General features: G+C 38.0%; 2 protein-coding genes across 2 annotated transcripts; both read right to left on the reverse strand.

Moving 5' to 3' along the window:
* Nucleotides 1–14250: 14250 nt before the first annotated feature.
* Nucleotides 14251–15777, reverse strand: msrb1b (methionine sulfoxide reductase B1b). The gene is made up of 4 exons (XM_077551063.1): nt 15621–15777; nt 15225–15367; nt 15044–15161; nt 14251–14646 (listed from the first exon to the last, which is right to left on the reverse strand). The coding sequence occupies exons 1-4, from the start codon at nt 15673–15675 to the stop codon at nt 14630–14632; spliced, it is 333 nt and encodes a 110-aa protein (XP_077407189.1). The 5' UTR covers nt 15676–15777; the 3' UTR covers nt 14251–14629.
* A 1395-nt stretch (nt 15778–17172) lies between these two features.
* On the reverse strand, nt 17173–18231 carry neurl2 (neuralized E3 ubiquitin protein ligase 2). Its single transcript, XM_077551362.1, has 2 exons — nt 17372–18231; nt 17173–17288 (listed from the first exon to the last, which is right to left on the reverse strand). Exons 1-2 carry the CDS (start codon nt 18132–18134, stop codon nt 17173–17175), a joined length of 879 nt encoding a protein of 292 aa, XP_077407488.1. The 5' UTR covers nt 18135–18231.
* Between the last annotated feature and the right edge of the window lie 1232 nt (nt 18232–19463).

A 19463-nucleotide genomic window follows, 5' to 3' on the forward strand; every position in this document is an offset into this window, starting at 1 on the left:
CCTGCAGTGATCCAGACCAAAGTCAGCATTCTCTTGTGCGCAAACGGTGAAACCAAAAGTGGAAATTCAAAAGTGGTGTGATTTGATGATTTTTTTTCTGGAAAGAGGAACCTCAAAATTCAAACGAAAAGCAAAGTTCAAACCATTCTCATATACGATATTATACCGGATTTTCATAATCAAATTAATACTAAAAAGTTCAAATGTGTACAGTATGCAAAAATTTTGATACATAAAATAACTTGTTTTCCTGTTTTTGTGTCATTTATCATTCATTTACTGTCATTGATGGCTAGAAACGTAAAAAACAACATTTTAACTATTTCTATTAGTTTAACATGTTTTCCACTTTTGTTAACAAGAGTATGAAAACCTAGAAACAATTTTTTACTGTACATTTAGAACAGATATAAAATTTGTAATTAATCGTGAGTTAACTAGTGAAGTCATGCGATTAATTATGATTAAAAATTTTATTCGCCTGATGCCCCTAATTTTTTAATAATCTTTTCTTTTTTTTTAAATAATAACAACAAAAACAATTTATTTATTTATTTATAAATAATTATTGAATTTTTTTAATTTTTTTTAATCGTAATTAATCGCATGACTTCACTAGTCTAAAAAAAAATTCTAGGTTTTCATACTCTTGTTAACAAAAGTGGGGGGAAAATGTTAAACTAATAAAAATAATTAAAATGAATTTTTGACATCTGTAGCCTTCAATGACAGTGAATGAGTTAAAATAATCAAAACTAATTGACCAATTTATACTTATTAATATTTATTTAATTATTTAATTTTCTTGGGACTAATGTGGAGCGATTGTGAGGAATGATAAAGAAATGAGTAAACACTCATCAGTCACTACAAGCGCCCGACCGATATGCATTGTTTGAAGCCGATATCGATTTTTGGCACACACCCCAAAAATATTAGCCTATGTGTCCCCACAGCATTTGTGTGTGAATATTCGTTATTTGAAGGAAAAAAACTCCCGACGTCGATGCTAACTTCCGGTTAGCATTTGAATGGGATCCTCCCTTCGCTTTTAGCATTAGCGCTAGGCTAGCAATGTTTTAAAAACAAAGCATGTTTTGCATTTAAATATACAGTGGACGTTATTCCTATCGTTGTGTGTTCAGTTTTACAGTTAACTCCAACTGGGATGTCATTAAATGACGCTTGGGAGACAACAGAATAACAAGCGCTACACACTAGCTAGTTGCTAATGCTACCCAAGAAAATTGGTGCATTCAGGGTACTTTCACAGCGTCGAAAACTTTGTTTTTCTTCGATAACGTTTAAGGGGAAAATAAAAAGTTGACAATCCTGAAGCATCAAACCCAGAAATGATCCATTAGTGATGTTTCTGACATCGAGGCTGCTAATTGGCACCCTAGCAAAACACACTATTTGTGTTTCAGGATAGATCACAAATTATTGGCAACTTCAAGCATACGTGAGGTGCAACACGACAGCACATCCATATGGATGACACGCCGGAGGGGGCGCAGGAAAGTCCCAATCGACCCGGGCCTCCTCCAACCTGGCAGTATGTCAATTTCTCGGAGTCCCTAAATAGAGGCGACATCATTTATCCTTCTGTAGTTAGCACCCACTCTGTCATATTGATCAGATGCAATGTTGGAAAAACAATGACACTTTGTTGGTCTAGAATGAACTTTCTTGACTTTTATTCTTGCCGGACAAAGCTGATTTCATTTGGTCTCATTTGTAATGCGCTAATGTGATTTTGTAGGACGCAGACTTGACCAATTAAATACTAGTGTTATACTTTTTGGTCCCTTTTTAAACAGAAGTAGATTTTCAATTTAGCATTTGTTTGGTTATTCAGGCTCTAACCAGCGTGAGAAAATTCAGTTAAGGTCTTTATTTAATCTAAACTTTGGCAGCTAGCATTAGCTAACTACTGCTAATGCGCAACTTATGTCTCCACTTAGGGCAGGAGAGAAGAACTTGTGTTGACATTTTGTAAGCTGGCCAGTGGAAATCATTTTGTGAGGTTTTTTTTTTATACATTGCATCTAAAACAGGTTTAAAAAAATAAAATAAAAAACTCACTCAGTGACAGTTTGGAGAAACAATGAAAAGTAGCATTTACGCACACGTTGCTGGATACAAATAAATAAATAAATGCTGATACAACCCTGATTGTGGCTCGTTAGGACATGTCCGACATGCACCTGAGTGCAACATACTTGTATAACTGTTTCTTGTTTCCGTTTTAAAAACAATGTTGTGCTCATTACGTACTATTTTGTATCCTTACTACTTGACTTGGTGTAGCTTGTAGCTCTTGTATTCCTATTTTTAACCAGAAAAACAGCTTGAACAGCAACATGTCAAAATATGATTTGTACGGGTATCAGACACATGTACAGTGGAAATTTAATGCTGACTGACATTAACTAATTCACTGCCATTGACAGCTATAGACGTCAAAATTCATTTTAACTATGTCTTATTAGTTTAACAAATGTTTCCATTTTTGTTCACAAAAGTATGAAAACCTAGATTGTTTTGTACATTTAGAACAGATATAAAAATTTGTGATTAATCGTGAGTTAATTAGTGAAGTCATGCGATTAATTACGATTACAAATTTTAATTGCCTGATGCCCCTAATTTTGAATAATATTTTCTTTTTCTTTTTTAATATTTGTATTTTATTTTTAATAATTGTTTTTTTTTATAAGGAAAGGATTATTAAAAATTAGGGGCGTCAGGCGATTACATTTTTTAATCGTAATTAATCGCATGGCGTCACTAGTTAACTCACGATTAATCACAGATTTTATATCTGTCCTAATACAATAAAAAAAAAGGTTTTCATACTCTTGTTAACACAAGTGGGAAAAAATGTTAAACTAATAGAAATAGTTCAAATGAATTTTTGACGTCTATAGCCGTCAATGGCAGTGAATGAGTTAAATGGGAACTGCCCACCCCCTCTCACCTCCAACCACACACATACTGTAAACACACCTGCAACCGTAAGCAACGTCCTCTGTGCTGTACGTCAGTCCACCTGTGTCAGGTATGTGTCTGTGGGAATGCAGACAGCTGTACAAAGCTCAGCATGCGCACTTGTGCTCTGTAATCCTCGGCGGCGGCTGCTTCAAAGACGACGTCCGTCATTATCGGGCCCTTGAACGTCACGCACTGTACAAAGCAAGCAAACGAAGTGTAGTGAAATGCGCTTGTGGAGTTGGTCTATTGGTGGCATTATTTGAGAAATGTCAAGCGGAGTGCGTGTTTGTAAACAGTGGGACATACTTTCAGTGTGACACCGGAAAAACTCACTGATGAAACTATTTGCTGTTTTTGTCCTCAGGCCACGGCAATACAAGTTTCATCATGTAGCATCTTGTTGTTGAGGAATAAGGTTCTTGACTCACTTAAGCATTTAGTAGAAGAATTCACTAGTGCTTTGCCGCCATCTTGTGGTATCTTGTTGTCAAGGAACTATGTTGAAACGAGCTGAGTAGTTTCATTTATACAAAAGTAGTGCTTTGCAGCCATCTTCTGACATCTTGGTGTCATGGAGCTTCTGTATTTTGAAGTGGGTTAAGGTGCTCCGTTTAGACACAAAAATAGTGCTTTGGTGTAATTTTGTGGCAAAGTGAAAGTAGTGTTTTGACACCAGCTTGTAGCATCTATTGGCATTTATAAACATGGCAGGGCTTTTTTTAAGACCAATACTAGTAGTAGTCACCGATACCAATACCAAGTACCGATACTACTACTTTTGATATGTAAAATTTCCCTCCAAAAAACAATCACGATTTAGCATTTTTCCTTAACATTGCATGAAATAATGGAAATTTATTTCAAGTGTCTGATTATAAAACAGCCATAAGGCGAGTACCAATACTACCTTGAAATAAGTCCCGACATGGACCAGATACCAAGACCTGGTATTGGTCCGCGATATGCTGAGGTTACACTAGTGATGGACCGATATGTTTTTTTCATGTCTGATGCCGATACCGATTATTAGTAGTCATGGAGTCCGAGAACTGATATTTCAAGCCGATATTCATTTGCAGTAACAGAGAAAATATTGGCGTCAACATTTTAAAACTTACCTTTGTTGAAATTACATTAAGCATGTTTGTTAAGATGGCTTACCAAATTTTAAACACGTTGAAGGTTTTTCTTTTAATTTTAAACATAAGAATAGACAGCGATGTTTAAAAAATTATAACAAAAATCAACATGTGTTAAGATAGATTAAAAAGAAAGCAAGTAAATAACTCCCTCAACTTTTCCACTGTAAATAGTTTTTCAAAATTTCAATATGATTTTTATTTTTTATTTATTTATATATTTTTTCTAGAGGGTAGGGGCAATATTCAGAGACAATGGAGATGGATTAATTCTTAAATTTAAACTTCACTCGTCATTCACCGCAGCTAGAGAGACAACACTTCCTGATCCCCTATCAGCTGACTAACACTATCCAATCAGATGCTAGCATACCATAGGTAAATGCAAGTGAATGACGGAGAGCATCAGATTCGACACATCAACTTAGATACTTAATGCCAAAATGTATGAATGTGTAAATAATAATACTGGGGAAAAAAAACATGTACAAGTAAATATACATTTTAACAAATTAACTTAAATGCTTGATAGCATAGCAAAGTGAGGCATCTTTGTCGCTGGCCTTTGGCCATACACAACGGTTCAAAGAGCGAATGCTTAACATGATATGGTTCATCTATGCTAAAGCATTTACTATCTCCTTATTTTGAAACAGACCGAAAAGTATTGGCACAAACAATCGAGTAGTACACTACGTGTATTTCTCGTAAGTTTTTGAGTTTTTTTTCTTTATAAAGTGGCAAATTTGCAAGATTTTTTCTCAAAAAAAAACATCTATTTATACGTGGCCCTAATACGCTGTCGTAGGCTATAGCGTAACCCTGACAGCAAAAAAAAATAAAAATTAAATTAAATAAAAAATTTAATAAAAAATAAAATTTAATAAAAAAATTAAAAAATTAAAAAATTAAAAAATAAAATAAAATAAAATAAAATAAAATAAAATAAAATAAAATAAAATTGTTACTTAACCCTGGAGAACCCTTTTCTTCTTTGGAAATTTATGAATTATACATTAAATGACTGCTATAAATTCACTGAACACCAAAATGTTTTTTTCAATTTTAACCCTTTATTCCCTAATTTAGGATTAGGGTGAAATTTGACCCTTTTGGGATTTAGGGGTATCATTTCGAAAAATCAGAATAACAAAAACTGTCAGTAAACTATTTAGAATTTAAGAAAATAATCATTCAAATACACAGCTACATTGAACAATATAATTTTTTTGTTTTATTTGTTACATTTTAGAACTGGATTTTGAATGTACAAACACACTTTGGCTAATGGAAACAAGAACACAGGGCTAAAATCACTGCTGGAAAAAAAAAATTGGTCTTTGTTATTTGCGTAGCAGAATTTATAGGGGCCAAATTTGACCCCGTGGGTTCTCCAGGGTTTTAAATTGGCATTAATTTTCTATGGGAAAACCTGTTTCAAAATCAAGACTAATCAGAGGTTGTCCAATTTTATTGCCGTAAAAGGTTTGAGTCCCTTTTCCCATTTCCGGTACTCTTGTAATGGCAGAGGGCCAAAACAGGTAGAAACGGGGTTAAAAAGTGAGCATGGCAAACTTGAAGCGGTCACTGAGGATACAATAAAACAGATGTACTACTGAAGTGCCGCTCTTCAAATGGCCTATTAGCTCACCTGCATGGAATGCACACACACACACAGTACTGTACCCTTGTCACCCTGCGCTTGTCACCACGCTCCCCATACCATTATTATTAAAGGTCACCCAAGTCATTAGATGAACTGAAATGATCTTCAGATTCACACTTTTTGAATTTAGCATCTTTAACATCTCAGTCAATAATAAGCATACACAGGTGGTGTGTATCTACGTCATTTGGCCTTGACGTAGGTCATATTCTAGTTTGTAACATCAAATTGCTTTTGCCGGAGCATAATTGGCCTCGAGGACAAAATAACAACAACACTTTTCTGTGGTATGTAACCGACGCAACCGCATTTCACACCCGGGATGTCATCAGCAAAATAAACCTCTTAAGGTGGTAATTTCAAAACAATATAAACACAACGGACGTATGCAGCCGCAGATTGTGTCAAGAGAAGCCATATGCTGTGTGAAGGCCAGCTGCAAGGCCACACAACCCTCCGCCGTAACTGCAGGGCAGAGATCTGCGGTGAGCCGGGGTAAGTATAGGGCACGTCGACGCCGCGCATTACCGCATGGGTGTGGCCTAAGAGCTCGCAACGAGAAACATCTTTTGACTGAAGGAAAGAGTGCCATGCGTGCCTGCACAGGACTGTCAAAGTATTCTGTGGCAAAACTGTTTACCAAAGTCATAACAAAGGGGAGGGGGAAGGTAAAAAGCAACATCCGTGCTTATCCATCACTGGCGCATTTTTTGCATTTTTTTTAGTTTAATGATGGGGTCCAATAAAATCTCCAATTGCATTCAAAAGAGCTTTGTCCACAAAAAACAAAAAAGTCCAAGCTGTAAAGTGTCTGCCAAAGCAACAGGTGTGGTGCGACCCCTGACCACAAGTCCGTTTTAGTGAATCGGGAGCATTTGATGAAATGGAAACATTAACAGAAGGGATCTAAATAAAAGGGGATCATAAGTTTTATTTTTATTTATTTACATATATTTCCAGGTTGTTTTGGAGAAAAAGCAACAACTTCAGATGGGCCCCACTTAGGGATCACAGCTGAAGGGGACCCCTAGAGGCTGCTGACATTAACTCATATCAATGATAAAACAATGACACTGAAAATTCTACAATGACTTTTTGATCTGTGTTGAAGGAATGCTGACTGCACACTTTCAGTGTATCAGGATCCAGAGTAACATCACGGAAGCAGCAGTAGAGCGAGTGAAGAAATGACAGGTAGGCTTGGTAGACACAACAAAACACATTTTTATCTCCTCACATCTGACATGTTTGTTGCGATGGCCTCAAAATATGTGTACCGGTAGAAAGATATGGAAAAGCTTTCCAGGAAGAACAAGACCAGAGTCAACATGCTGAGTGGTCACAATCAGACTGTGGATGGCTACCATTTCTCAAGATGTAGTCCACAGCCTCTTCTTGGGCTTTTGTGCTAAGCTAACATTTTGATGGTGGCCATTCCCCTAAATATGTATGCTAAACTAAGATGAGCTCAGACTGACAGCGTGTGTGCGTGCGTGTGCAACTAAAATGTAGACAGCAACTACATCTATGGTCTTTAAGCTAAGCCTACGCTAGGCTAACCCTCTCTGCTGTGCTGTGCTAAACTGACACTCTCTGCTATGCTAATGGCAGTCACTTGTGTTTTCATACTGTGGGTGGTTGCTTAGCTCAAAGCTACACTAAACTATTTTAGACTGTAAACAGTAATAGCTAATAGAGTCTTTATGCTGAACAAGCTCTAGCTCCCTCTCAGTCGGTAATAAGGCAGTCATTTATTGAGTCATTTTACATGAAGTGTGGCAACCATTTTTGGGGTCTTTGCGCTAAGCTAAGATGGCCTCAGTTCGCTCCTGACTCAGAGCTGGACTTAAATAACTAAGATTATTTCAGAGAATAGTTTCCTCAGGTCTTTGTGGCAGCATAACCACTTAAAGGCCGACAGGCAGGCAGACTTTATGCTAAGATAAGATAGCCTTCTCATGATGGTAACCAATTGTGGGGTCTTTATGCTAAGCTAAGTTAACATAGCCCTCTCATGATGTAGGAGTGTCAAACACTGAAACTCGTTTTCATTCAGGCCACATCACAATCAGGGTCATGATAAATTTACCCTGCTTTTTTTTTTTTTTTTTTTTTGCCTCTATATTTTTAACAATGAATTGAATTTTAAAATCTGAATTTATGGAAATTAGTGACAACCAAATATTTAAGTCAACCACTACTCGGGCTATCAGCTATCCAGTTATATATTCAGATCAGTGCATTAACCAGGGCCAAGCTAATGAAAAGGGTAATGATTATTTAGCTTTCTGTACCATACCTCCGTCACAAGCGGGGATGCCGGAGACCGTGTGTAACGTTTCATATGATTGGTCGAGCCAGGGACATTGACAGCAGCTTTGCGCTTCTCTTTTCAATCGTTGTCATGCACGTAAAACAAAATTAACGAGTAACGACCCTCAGTTTTGAAAATGTAAAAAGTAAAAGAGTAAAGAGTAAAAAGTACATATACCTGTACTGTTTTTTTTTTAAATGTAACGGATAAAAGTAAAACGTATTTTAAAAAATAACTACTCCGTGAATTACAAAGTTTTAAAAAAAAAACTACTCAAGTACAGTAACAAAGTATTTCTACTTCCTTATTTCCCATCTCTGGTCATTAAAGATGTTGATCTCTTGTACATGCACAATAGTACTCATAAGTTTACCGTATGTAAACTTCTGAGTACAACGGTATGAAAACAGAAGATGCATTCTCATTTTAGGACAGATTTTCAGCCAAAATGAAAAGAACAAGTGCATTTGGTAAGAAACATGAAGAAGACACACTTGTGACAAAAAAATGATCTGCTGGCCCAGGTCTGGCCCCCTGACCTTGAATTTAACACCATGATTGTAGATTTATGCTAAAATAAGATAAGCTGGCCTAGTAGCCTACTAATAGTTACTGCAGATGACCATGACTGGCTCCTGTGTAGGACCTCCTGCGTTTTTGCTAAATAGACAAACATGTCTACATTGAATTAATAAGACCACCCTGTCCTGTCATGTATGGAGCCACTCCATACTATATGACTTCTCTATGCTGGATTTACAGTATATGTGTGGCTGTCCTTCTCTGGCCTTCCATTTTCCCCTGCGCCAAATCCGAACCTTTCAACAAGAATCTTGGACGACACGCTACAGTTACTATGCGATTTACTGAGCCCAGTATAACAAGGCGACTCCATGATCTACAGTCATGATGTCATTCACGCAATAAAGACTGCTCTATAATCATTCTAGTCCATTCTCGCTGCTACGAAATCCTGCAGAGGAGCATGATATATCAGAAGCTAGGCAAAGCCGTAAATATAAAGAGCGGCTAGACGGAGCCCAAGGCCAAAATAAAGACTGATGCTAGCAGTATAATTTTCTTAAAGTTAGACGCAAAGTAGGCTAGGCGACGCCGCTCTCCATTACTGGACTACTTAAGATGCAGAGATCAATGAGACCTTACCAAAACATCATTACATCTGAAGGAAGGACAGGTAGCCTAAACAAACACGCCGAACCTCGTCTAACCTGCTGAAACGCACACGCAGGCTGTCATGGCATATCACAGTTTCCCGTCCGTCGCAGCCGAAAAGCTCCTGATTAAATAGTTTTGTGGAGTGTGTCGCCGCGTCGCAATGAGCTCAGCGGCTTTGAAGCAAGTCGCGGAGGTTGGCTCTTATCGTGTCTCGGGACTGAAGATAACGCGGTTAGACAGCGCTGCGGGATCGTGTTTACGAACAGTCACCATGAGCGCTGTCGGGAGGCATCCATGTTGACTCAAGTCACACAGAGAGGATTGGGCAGATGTTGCCGCAACCATGGACGGGGCTTCGACCTAAAGCTGCCAGATTAGCTGCTTTAAAGCGTGCGCTGTAAACTGTATGTCAAGTCATGTTTCGTATTCTTGTTAAGTGGATGGCATGTGAAAGTGCCAGCCCAGCCGGATGACAAAAATAGCCCTAAAACTTCACATGCTCTGTTTTTAATATTAATTAAAACACTCCTGGTATGTCAAATTGACCCCAAAAAATCTAGAATTGATCTAGAAATTAAAAAAATAAAAAATAAATAATGGATTAAACTTAGTCTGCTGGCCTCTGTTTTTAATTTTATAATATATTTTTAAAAAATGCTTATTTTTATTTTTTTTTAATATATATAAATATATATATTTTTTTTTTAATGATTAACCAGAGCAAGTCACATTGACCCATGGACACTGTTGTCAAGAAATGAGCACAGCAGGAGGTTAAAAAAAAAAAGTTTAGAAATGCCTAGACAATCAGATGTCTTTTTGCCCTTCCTGTTTTGTTGCGGGTCAAATTGACCCGGAAAATCTAGAATTGATCCAGATATTCTAAAAATAAATGGATCAAACTTAGTCTGCTGGCCTCTGTTTTTTATTTTATAATATATTTTAAAAAAAATGCTTAATTAGATTTTTTCTTTTTTTATGATTAACCAGAGCGGGTCACATTGACCGATGAACACTGTTGTTAAGAAATGAGCACAGCAGGAGGTTTTAAAAAAAAGAAAAGAAGAGAAGTTTAGAAATGCCTAGACAATCAGATGTCTTTTGTCCCTCCTACTATGTTGCGGGTCGAATTGACCCGGAAAATGTAGAATTGATCCAGAAATAAAAAATTAAAAAATGGATTAAACTTAGTCTGCTAGCCTCTGTTTTTCATTTTCATTTTATAATATTAAATATATATGTAGGCTATAAATGTATAAATATAATGTGATTTTTTTTTTAAATGATTAAACAGAGCGGGTCACACTGACCCGTGAACACTGTTGTAAAGAAAGGAACACAACAGGAGATTTTTTTTTAAAAAGGTTTAGAAATGCCTATAGATGTCACTAGATGCTGGTAAATCACTACTTTTTTCTTTTGTCCCTACTGTTATGTTGTGGGTCAAATTGACCCGTAAAATCTAGAACTGACCCAGAAAATCTCAAATAAATGGATTAAACTTTATCTGCTGGCCTCTGTTTTTCATTTTCATTATAATATTAGAAAAAAAATGTTATTGCTTATTGTGGTTTGTTGTAAAATGATTAAACAGAGCGGGTCACATTGACCCATGTACATTGTTGTTAAGAAATGAACACAACGGTTTAGAAATGCCTAGACATTGGTAGCTTTTGACTTTTGTCCCTCCATGTTATGGGTCAAATTGACCCGTAAACTCCAGAATTACCACAGAAATAAAAAGTAAAAATAAAAAAAAGAAGATTAAACTTTGTCTGCTGTCCTCGGATTTTAATTTTGTATTTTATATTAAAAATTGCATTTTGTTATGTGATATTTTTTAGGATTAAGCAAAGCGGTTCACATTGACCCATGAACACTACAGTCGGAAGTACTATTCTATATGCATCAAAGTGAAATAAATGGCATCTTCAGGGAATTTCCAAGTGCAAGTTACACCCCACATGTCTATGGTAAGCTATTTATAGTCAGAGCCATTGTGAACTAGAGACGCCAAAAAAGCAATACGTCAGAAGCTCCTTGTTGCTTTTGAAGTCAAATCCTGTGAAAGGTGTCGATACTTTGCTGTCTGTGCAGCTCGCTCGCAGACATATCGAGCGGCAGCTCAATGCTCTGCAACTGCGTGTGTGCGTGTGTGTGTGAGATGTATGGTGACCCATTGGGGGTCCACTGTGCAGCACACTGGGGTGCTGTAGCCCGCAGGCCCAACATGCCAGGACTGTAAGATGGATGGTTGAGCTTTGCTCCGTGTCCAGAGGATTTAGCCCTAATTTAGCCCAGATGCTAAGTGACGCTCGTCATGCTGGCTGCGTAGCTGCCTGCGGGTTGTGAACAGTTAGGTTTGAACTTTTTGGACCACTAATTTGTCACCCACGGGAAGGATGAATGATGTAACTTGAGCACTTTTCAGACAACTTCTCCATTGTTCTTAAAGCAAGCTCTAGGAATATAAATCCAAGCAGACGTTTGATTGTTTTGCTGCCAGTTGTGCTTTAGTGAAAACATGTCAAATGGATTACCGAAACTATTTTATTGGCCTGTTTATCATTTATTTAATGAGGATAAGCGGGACAGAAAATGGATGGATGGTTCATGTGTACTTGAGCACATCAATCCGGCCACATTTCTTGTTGATCTCTTGTAACCCAATTTATATACGCATATTTGTGGTTCGGAACTTTCGTTTTTTTGTTTATATTATTTTTATTTATTTATTTTTGCCTCAGCCTGAAAAGTGAAATCAGCCAATCAGGAATGTCTTTCTATCTATCTATCTATCTATCTATCTATCTATCTATCTATCTATCTATCTATCTATCTATCTATCTATCTATCTATCTATTTCATCTAGCTAGCTAGTTTATCTATTTTATCCAGCTAGTTTATCTATCTATCTATCTATCTATCTATCTATCTATCTATCTATCTATCTATCTATCTATCTATCTATCTATCTATCTATCTATCTATCTATCTATCTATCTATCTATCTATCTATCTATCGCTAGCTAGTTTATCTATTTCATCTAGCTAGCTAGTTTATCTATTTTATCCAGCTAGTATATCTATCTATCTATCTATCTATCTATCTATCTATCTATCTATCTATCTATCTATCTATCTATTTTATCCAGCTAGTCAGTCTGTCTGTCTGTCTGTCTGTCTATCTATCTATCTATCTATCTATCTAGCTAGCTAGCTAGTTAAGCTATTTCATCTAGCTAGCTAGTTTAGCTATTTTATCCAGCCTGCCTGCCTGTCTGTCTGTCTATCTATCTATCTATCTATCTATCTATCTATCTATCTATCTATCTATCTATCTATCTATCTATCTATCTATCTATCTATCTATCTATCTATCTATCTATCTATCTATCTATCTATCTATCTATCTATCTCACAAATACACTCACACATATGTTTAAAGAAGTCACCAACACCCGTGTTATTTCACCACTAAATTACATAAGCCGTCTCCATCTGGAAACAAGTCTGGGCCTGGTAACTGGTACATTCTGGGACATGCAGGAAGTCACACTTTGTTACGAAATGTGGATCAAATTAAACCACAGCTGGATTATTAAGATTTACATAATCAAATGATTTTCCTTCTTAGGTTGAAGTGAATTGATGAGGGGCACATCGGGTAGGCCTACACCATTCACACGTTACAACCGAACCAGATTTAGTCTCAGACTAGTCAAATGTTTTTGGCCTGTTAGACAGGAAACCGCAAGAATGCTTTTCCATTTTAAACAATTGTGTAGCGCACAGAGCTTAACTGTCTCAAAACAAAATGTGTTTTGGCACCACAATTTTGCCTAAAGCATTAAGTACTCATAACACCTGCTTTTGGCATGGAGGCAGTGACTAATGAGATAATTTGAAGTACTGTAATCATCTTACCTGATCTGGCGTTTACACAGTGCAGGTTGCAAATGCTGAAGGTGGAAAGTTTTCTGTTTCACTTTGGGGATTCAACTATTTTTGTAGGTAAAATAAAACCTTATTTACTCCCATTTTGTTGTTATGTTAATTTCTTTGCGAATAGTGCATGTGTTTTTTAATAATTGTTTGTCATTGGTGGGAGTTGACATTATAATTATTGGGGGTTCCACAACTACTGTCTAACCTATAAGAGTAAAGGTGGGGTTTCTATTATTTGAATAATTTGTTTTGCTGGTTGAATAAGCAAATCAAACATAAAACTGTCTTTTGAAAACATTTTGGCAGCGACATGGTAAGTGGTTGTGAATTTCTTTTCAGTTAATGTATTATAAATACTGTAGTGCCATAACCCAACCATGTGAAACTACAATAACCCACGAGTGGACTCACTGAGCCCCACCGAGGCTGTAATTCATCGGAATACCTTGGCCTGCTGGCTGTAATGTACACTCATTGAAGTTCTTGTTTGTGCGAGTGCAGTGCCCGTTTTCAGTAATTGTGCAATTTGAGCTTTAAACAAGACAGTTGTGACTGCAAGAGAAAGCGTGACACCGGCGAATATATCAACAAAACATCAAAGTTGCAGCTCTTATGCGCCATATCCAAGAATACAGCCATGTGTTGTCTGCCAAACACACTTCTATGACTGTATGCGTGTTGCCTGCCTAATGACAGCCTTTCCTCTCTAACCAGGCGGCCCGGCTACTCCTTGAAACCTCAGTGCCATTGCCAAGCCACCACCGCAAGAAATGCGGCCTGCAGCTGAGCCAGAAAGCGCCACTCATGCGACCAACGTTCGCATTCAATCACACAAACATGGATGGCAGATGAAGTGTGTAAGTAGTGTTTCATACAAGGACTGAGTTTCGAATCACACTCTCCACTTGCTTGGAGACTGCCGCCGTATGGTTAGCTTAAAGCTAGTGACGGTGATGTAAAAGGAGGATAGCATCCTCTAGAGGACAACTGGAAAACAGCACTCAAATGACAAATTCACTTAACAGTAGTTTATTATAAAGTGTCCTGTATTCCATATGAGCATCTTTATAGCACTTTTATATTTTGTTTTTAAGTTGAAGAGAAAAACTGATGCAGAATTTACAAGCTAACTCCAACTAAATACAGTGCATAGATCATGTGGCTCCTTGTGAGCAATTATCATTCTGTCCTGTGCAACATAAACTTTTGTTGTCCTTCAGGCTTAATTAAGTTGTCTTTTCTCTTTTTTAATATGAGGTATTTAAGTAATTTTGTGTTTTGTCACTGGCTTGTTTGAGATACTTCAGCAGACAGGATGTCCTTCTTGGGACTTTCTCCTGGCCGCATCACACGCTCATACTGGACAGGTACAACAGTCAGAAAACTCGCTCTTTATTGCTTGTCCTTGCCTGGGTAGAAGGGGGGGGGGGGGTTAGAGAAATTGACATGACACTCTGGACTGGTTGCCAGTCACAGTAATTTATAAAATTATTTGAAGTTAAAAAGATGTACAGTTAAAAGGAGTCTAAAACATTGAATCAGATATGTTTTGAAGTAACTTTGTGCCACTAGGTGGCATTAGTGTTTCATGTTGAATGTGGGTGACACAACAGTACATTTTTCTTTTCAAATTAAGTTAAAATTAATTGAAAAATAAAGAAACTTGTGGACTCCTGTCCATTTTATTCATCATATATTACAACTATACAAAAAAAAATGATTCTGCTTCTTTTCAATGACCCACGGAAACTCTGGTTAAAATCCGGTTACACCTGTATTTGAATGGCAGCTCTGTGCTTTTCTCACCTTTGTTAGGGACAAATTTGAGCGAGTGGCTGAATATTCAAAATCGCGATATCCCCTCCTCCGGGCCGTCGTTTACAAACTCGTGACCCAGCCCGTTGCCGCACTTGCCACACAGAACCTACAAACAACACACACTTGATGATACGTATTACAAACCCAGGCAGGTGAAACCTTTACTGACCTTGAAAGCTGTGAGGCTCTCCATCAATTTGGTCACGCTGTCCTCTCTGATGGTCTCGGTGAAAGCGGGCCACGGAGATGAGTGGGCGAACTTGGACCGACTTGAGAACAGTGGATGGTTACAGTTGGAGCACACATACATACCTGTAGAAAACATGACATTTGAGGGAAAAAAATGTATGCTAACAATTAGTACCCACATCAAATACAATAGCCTATATAAAACAATAATATTATTACATTAATGACAGTAATCTAGTATTCATTTCTCCTTATTTACAAAATGAGCCTAAAATACTGAATCGCCAACGTTGGCCTGCATCTACAGTAATCCACATTCCACACTGACAGCAGGTTACAACACATCTCAGTTCATCATATAACACTGCAGGCACACCTGATTTAAAATGATCTTTGTAGGTCTCCCCGCCAAAAAATCGACAGAAAGACATGCTGTTGGTGTGCTCTGGATAAAAATTGATTAAAAAACAATACGAGGAAGCGTCTGGCTGCGTAGAATAGACATTTAAACGGCAGCTTCCTGGATTTTGGGATTAAACGGGAACTCCTCCTCCTGCATTTAGCTTTGTGTGCGCTAGGTGGCAGTGTCTGACAAAGTGTGACTTTTCACTTCACACGTCATTGAAAGGAAAATAACTACATTATTTGCTAATGATTCAGTTTGGATTGTCTCTATTCATAGTGTAGAGTTGCACTAATTGGTTATCTTGTTGAGCACCATAATTTCAGCTCTTACTATTTATTACTATTGTGCATTTTAAGCATTAATAGGCCTATTTATCCAAGTTGAACATTATTATTATTATTTTACAAAGGCAAAAGGATTGGCTCTTATTAGACTGCAGGTGTAACTGGCATTGTGGTTGATATACTTTACAAATTGTGGACACCATTTCTATGTGTGTGAAAAAACACATGCAACATTCATCCATTTTGTATAGCACCTGCCATCAATAGTAAACTGGATCTTAACTCAGTTAACTAACTTAAGTCAGCTAGTTTAACTCATTCACTGCAAATGACGGCATGAGACGTCAAAATTCATTTGAACTATGTCTATTAGTTTAAAATGTTTTCCACTTTTGTTAAAGTATACTTTTTGCTAAAGTAGAGTATGAAAACCTAGAATTTTTTTATTGTACATTTAGAACAGATATAAAATTTGTGATTAATCATGAGTTAAAGTCATTAGATTAATTACAATAAAAAAAAAATCGCCTGACCACCTAATTTTTAATAATCTTTTCTTTTTTTGAAAAAATATTTTTTTCTAAATTAGGGCGTCAGGCGATTACATTTTTAATTGTAATTAATCACATGACTTCAATAGTTAACTCACAATTAATCACAAATTTTATATCTGGTCTAAATGTACAATATATTTTCCTAGGTTTTCATACTCTTGTTAACAAAAGTAGAAAAAAAATGTAACTAATGGAAATAGTTCAAATGAATTTTTGACGTCTCATGCCGTCATTTGCAGTGAATGAGTTAAACTAGCTGACTTCAGGTGAAATTTTTGTAGCTACTTCTAAAATCTTTACTTGATGTGATTGGTAAATGATTTGATAAATAAATGAATAAATCCACCAAACGGATGATTAGATAGCATTTAGCATATGGGACTGCCATCATAGTAAAAACAAATTACAGTACACACCTCGCAAACTCAAAATGTGAAAAAATATTCAGCAAGAGATGCTAATTTCTTTTAATAGGAAACAGATGTGATCTGGGGCACAATGCAATGATTCAATGGATTAAAAATGACAGTCGATGTGTTTGTGTCGTTTCCGAATGACGCGCACATTGGCCCTTCTCCATCATGAATGTTGACAATCAACAATCCCAGTCTCAGTTCACATCCTCCTCGGAAAGCAAAAAATTCCTCGATGTCTCCCGCCCGGCTCTTCAAGATTTTTCCGTTCTCACTCGTACTTGCAGAATTGCTTGAGTGCCTCTGGTAGCTCCAGCCAGTCAAAGGCCATTCTGTGAATAATATGCTTCTGGATGGACTTCCTGCATAGTGTCTGCAAGGAAGAAACTGAAAACGGAGAATTTGAGAAAGTAGCAAGAACAGAGGATTAAGCAAGAAAATCTTAGGTGCCATGCCAGGTTGATACTCACATCCATACTCCACCTGCACAATCCTGACACACTTAGTAGCAGCAAATACATCCACGACAGCATAAAGAGGCTCGATGGTAGGGATGCCTTTGGCGGAAGCGCCCATGTCCTCCCCATTGATGACGATGTGCATGTCACCTCGATCGCGGCCTTTGGGCACATACAGAACTCCTATCCGGCTGCGTCTGGCAGTCGGCGGCAAAGCGTTGCTTTTGTACAAATCATCCAGAATGTGACTGAAGCGTCCAGGTCGGCTGCGGCCAACCAGCTTGTCTCTCGGGATCCGAACGTTTTCGATGTGCAAATGCGAGTCTGTGAAAAAAGTCTTTGGTTTGCTGTTGGTGTCCCCCTGATTGTCAGCCTCCCCTCGCCCGAGCCTGTGACCCTCGGCGAGTTCCTCTCTCGGCTCTCGGCCGCCTTCTCCCGCCTCGACCTCCTCCGTCACCTTGTTGTGGTTTCGAGTGATGGCGAACACCCAGCTGTCGCCCAGGTCCGTCAGATCCGGGATGGAGTACTCAGGAACCACCTCCAAGTGTCTGGGGTCCCTGGCGGTCAGGCCGATCCGGAGGTGGCCGCACCAGCCCAGCTCCTTTTCCTCAATCTCGATGAGGAAAATCTCCCCGGGTTTTAATGGTTGTTTGCTAAAGCACACCCCGTTTGCAAAGCTCTCCACTCGTGTGGCCTGGGTGTCTGAGTAGTCCAGTTGCACATTGGTCCCATGGACAGGGTGGAATTCCATGAAGTGGTCCGGGAACGCTTCCATCAACGCTGGCCTACTAGCGCTCGTGCAAATAAACAGACTTGTAGTGACTTGTGGTCATTTTGGAGACAAATTTCAGCTATAGGAACAGCAACACCAGCCTAGCTATCACTCACTTAGGAAGCTTCTGGTAGGGCTATTTTTGAACAGTTGACAACAGATGGCAAGGTATGTGTGTGTGTGTGTTGGTGTAACGAGAGGGCGGCCAACATGAACATGCCAGCTGCAGTCGCACACATAAGTCTTAAGCCCCACGGACATTTCATGCTCGTTCACTTAAGTGTTACTTTCATAATTACGTCGCCAACCTGAAGTAATCCGGTAATTATCAGATCACCACATGCCATTGAGATGTTGAAGTTGTCTTTCCATTCGCTGCTCTAAATATAGACATGGGTTAGATTCTAAGGTAACAGAGCAATTAAAGTCAAGCAAGTCTATGGATATGTATTTATACTTAGAAAAGATGACTATTTAAATCTTAATTTGGGAACTAGTGGATTCTTCATACATTATGAATGACATAAGGCTCTCATAATGACTCTCAAAGTGGGGTTTATATACATAGTAGGGTCCGCCCCTCATGTTGGGGCAACTTTTCAGGGAGTCCGCTTTGCTTCTATTGTGTTTACACCGACTGTTCTTTTGACGAATGTCACCCCCAGCTTCCTCTAACGTAACGTGTTTAAGCGAGACGTATGCGGAAGATTTAGCTGAACATTCTTTGCAGCGGTACTAACGTTTGGTTAGTGTAATCGATTGAATTACAAACATTTGCCAATACTGCCCGACGACATGGCGACGTACGGTCTAAGTTGGAATGTCTCTCAAAACACGGACATTCTTGCGTCTTCTGTACTTTCGGCTTTTATTGGTTGCTATGTGTATTTATCATTTGTGAATTCGAGCTGAAGAATCTCGGCTTATTTTTAAACCAAGTTAGCTAGTTTCCTACTAGCACTAGCATGTTACAACAAAACAACATTGTTGATACATCACTTATTTGCGTACACTTTAACAATTTCAACTTTTGGGCTGCTGGGAAAGGAAAATAAGAGACCTTAATGAGCATATTTTTTGGGAGAGATCTCAAAATTAAACATCTTGACCACCAGATCTATATTTAGCCAGAGCGAGCTATCGCTAGCAGCTCACATATATCACAATCACATTATGGTAAAAGCATTTTTACCATAGAGCCATTTTAGGCCAAATAAACAAAAAAATCTTGAACATTTGAACATTGTGATGAACAAAACAGTCTGTTAGTCTAATGTACTGAGGGTCCAAGAGTTAATTACAGCTGCACCATAACAGAAACATTTAAAGTAT

This window comes from Vanacampus margaritifer, chromosome 18 (assembly GCF_051991255.1).
Source record: "Vanacampus margaritifer isolate UIUO_Vmar chromosome 18, RoL_Vmar_1.0, whole genome shotgun sequence".
In the NCBI taxonomy this organism is placed as follows: Eukaryota; Metazoa; Chordata; class Actinopteri; order Syngnathiformes; family Syngnathidae; genus Vanacampus; species Vanacampus margaritifer.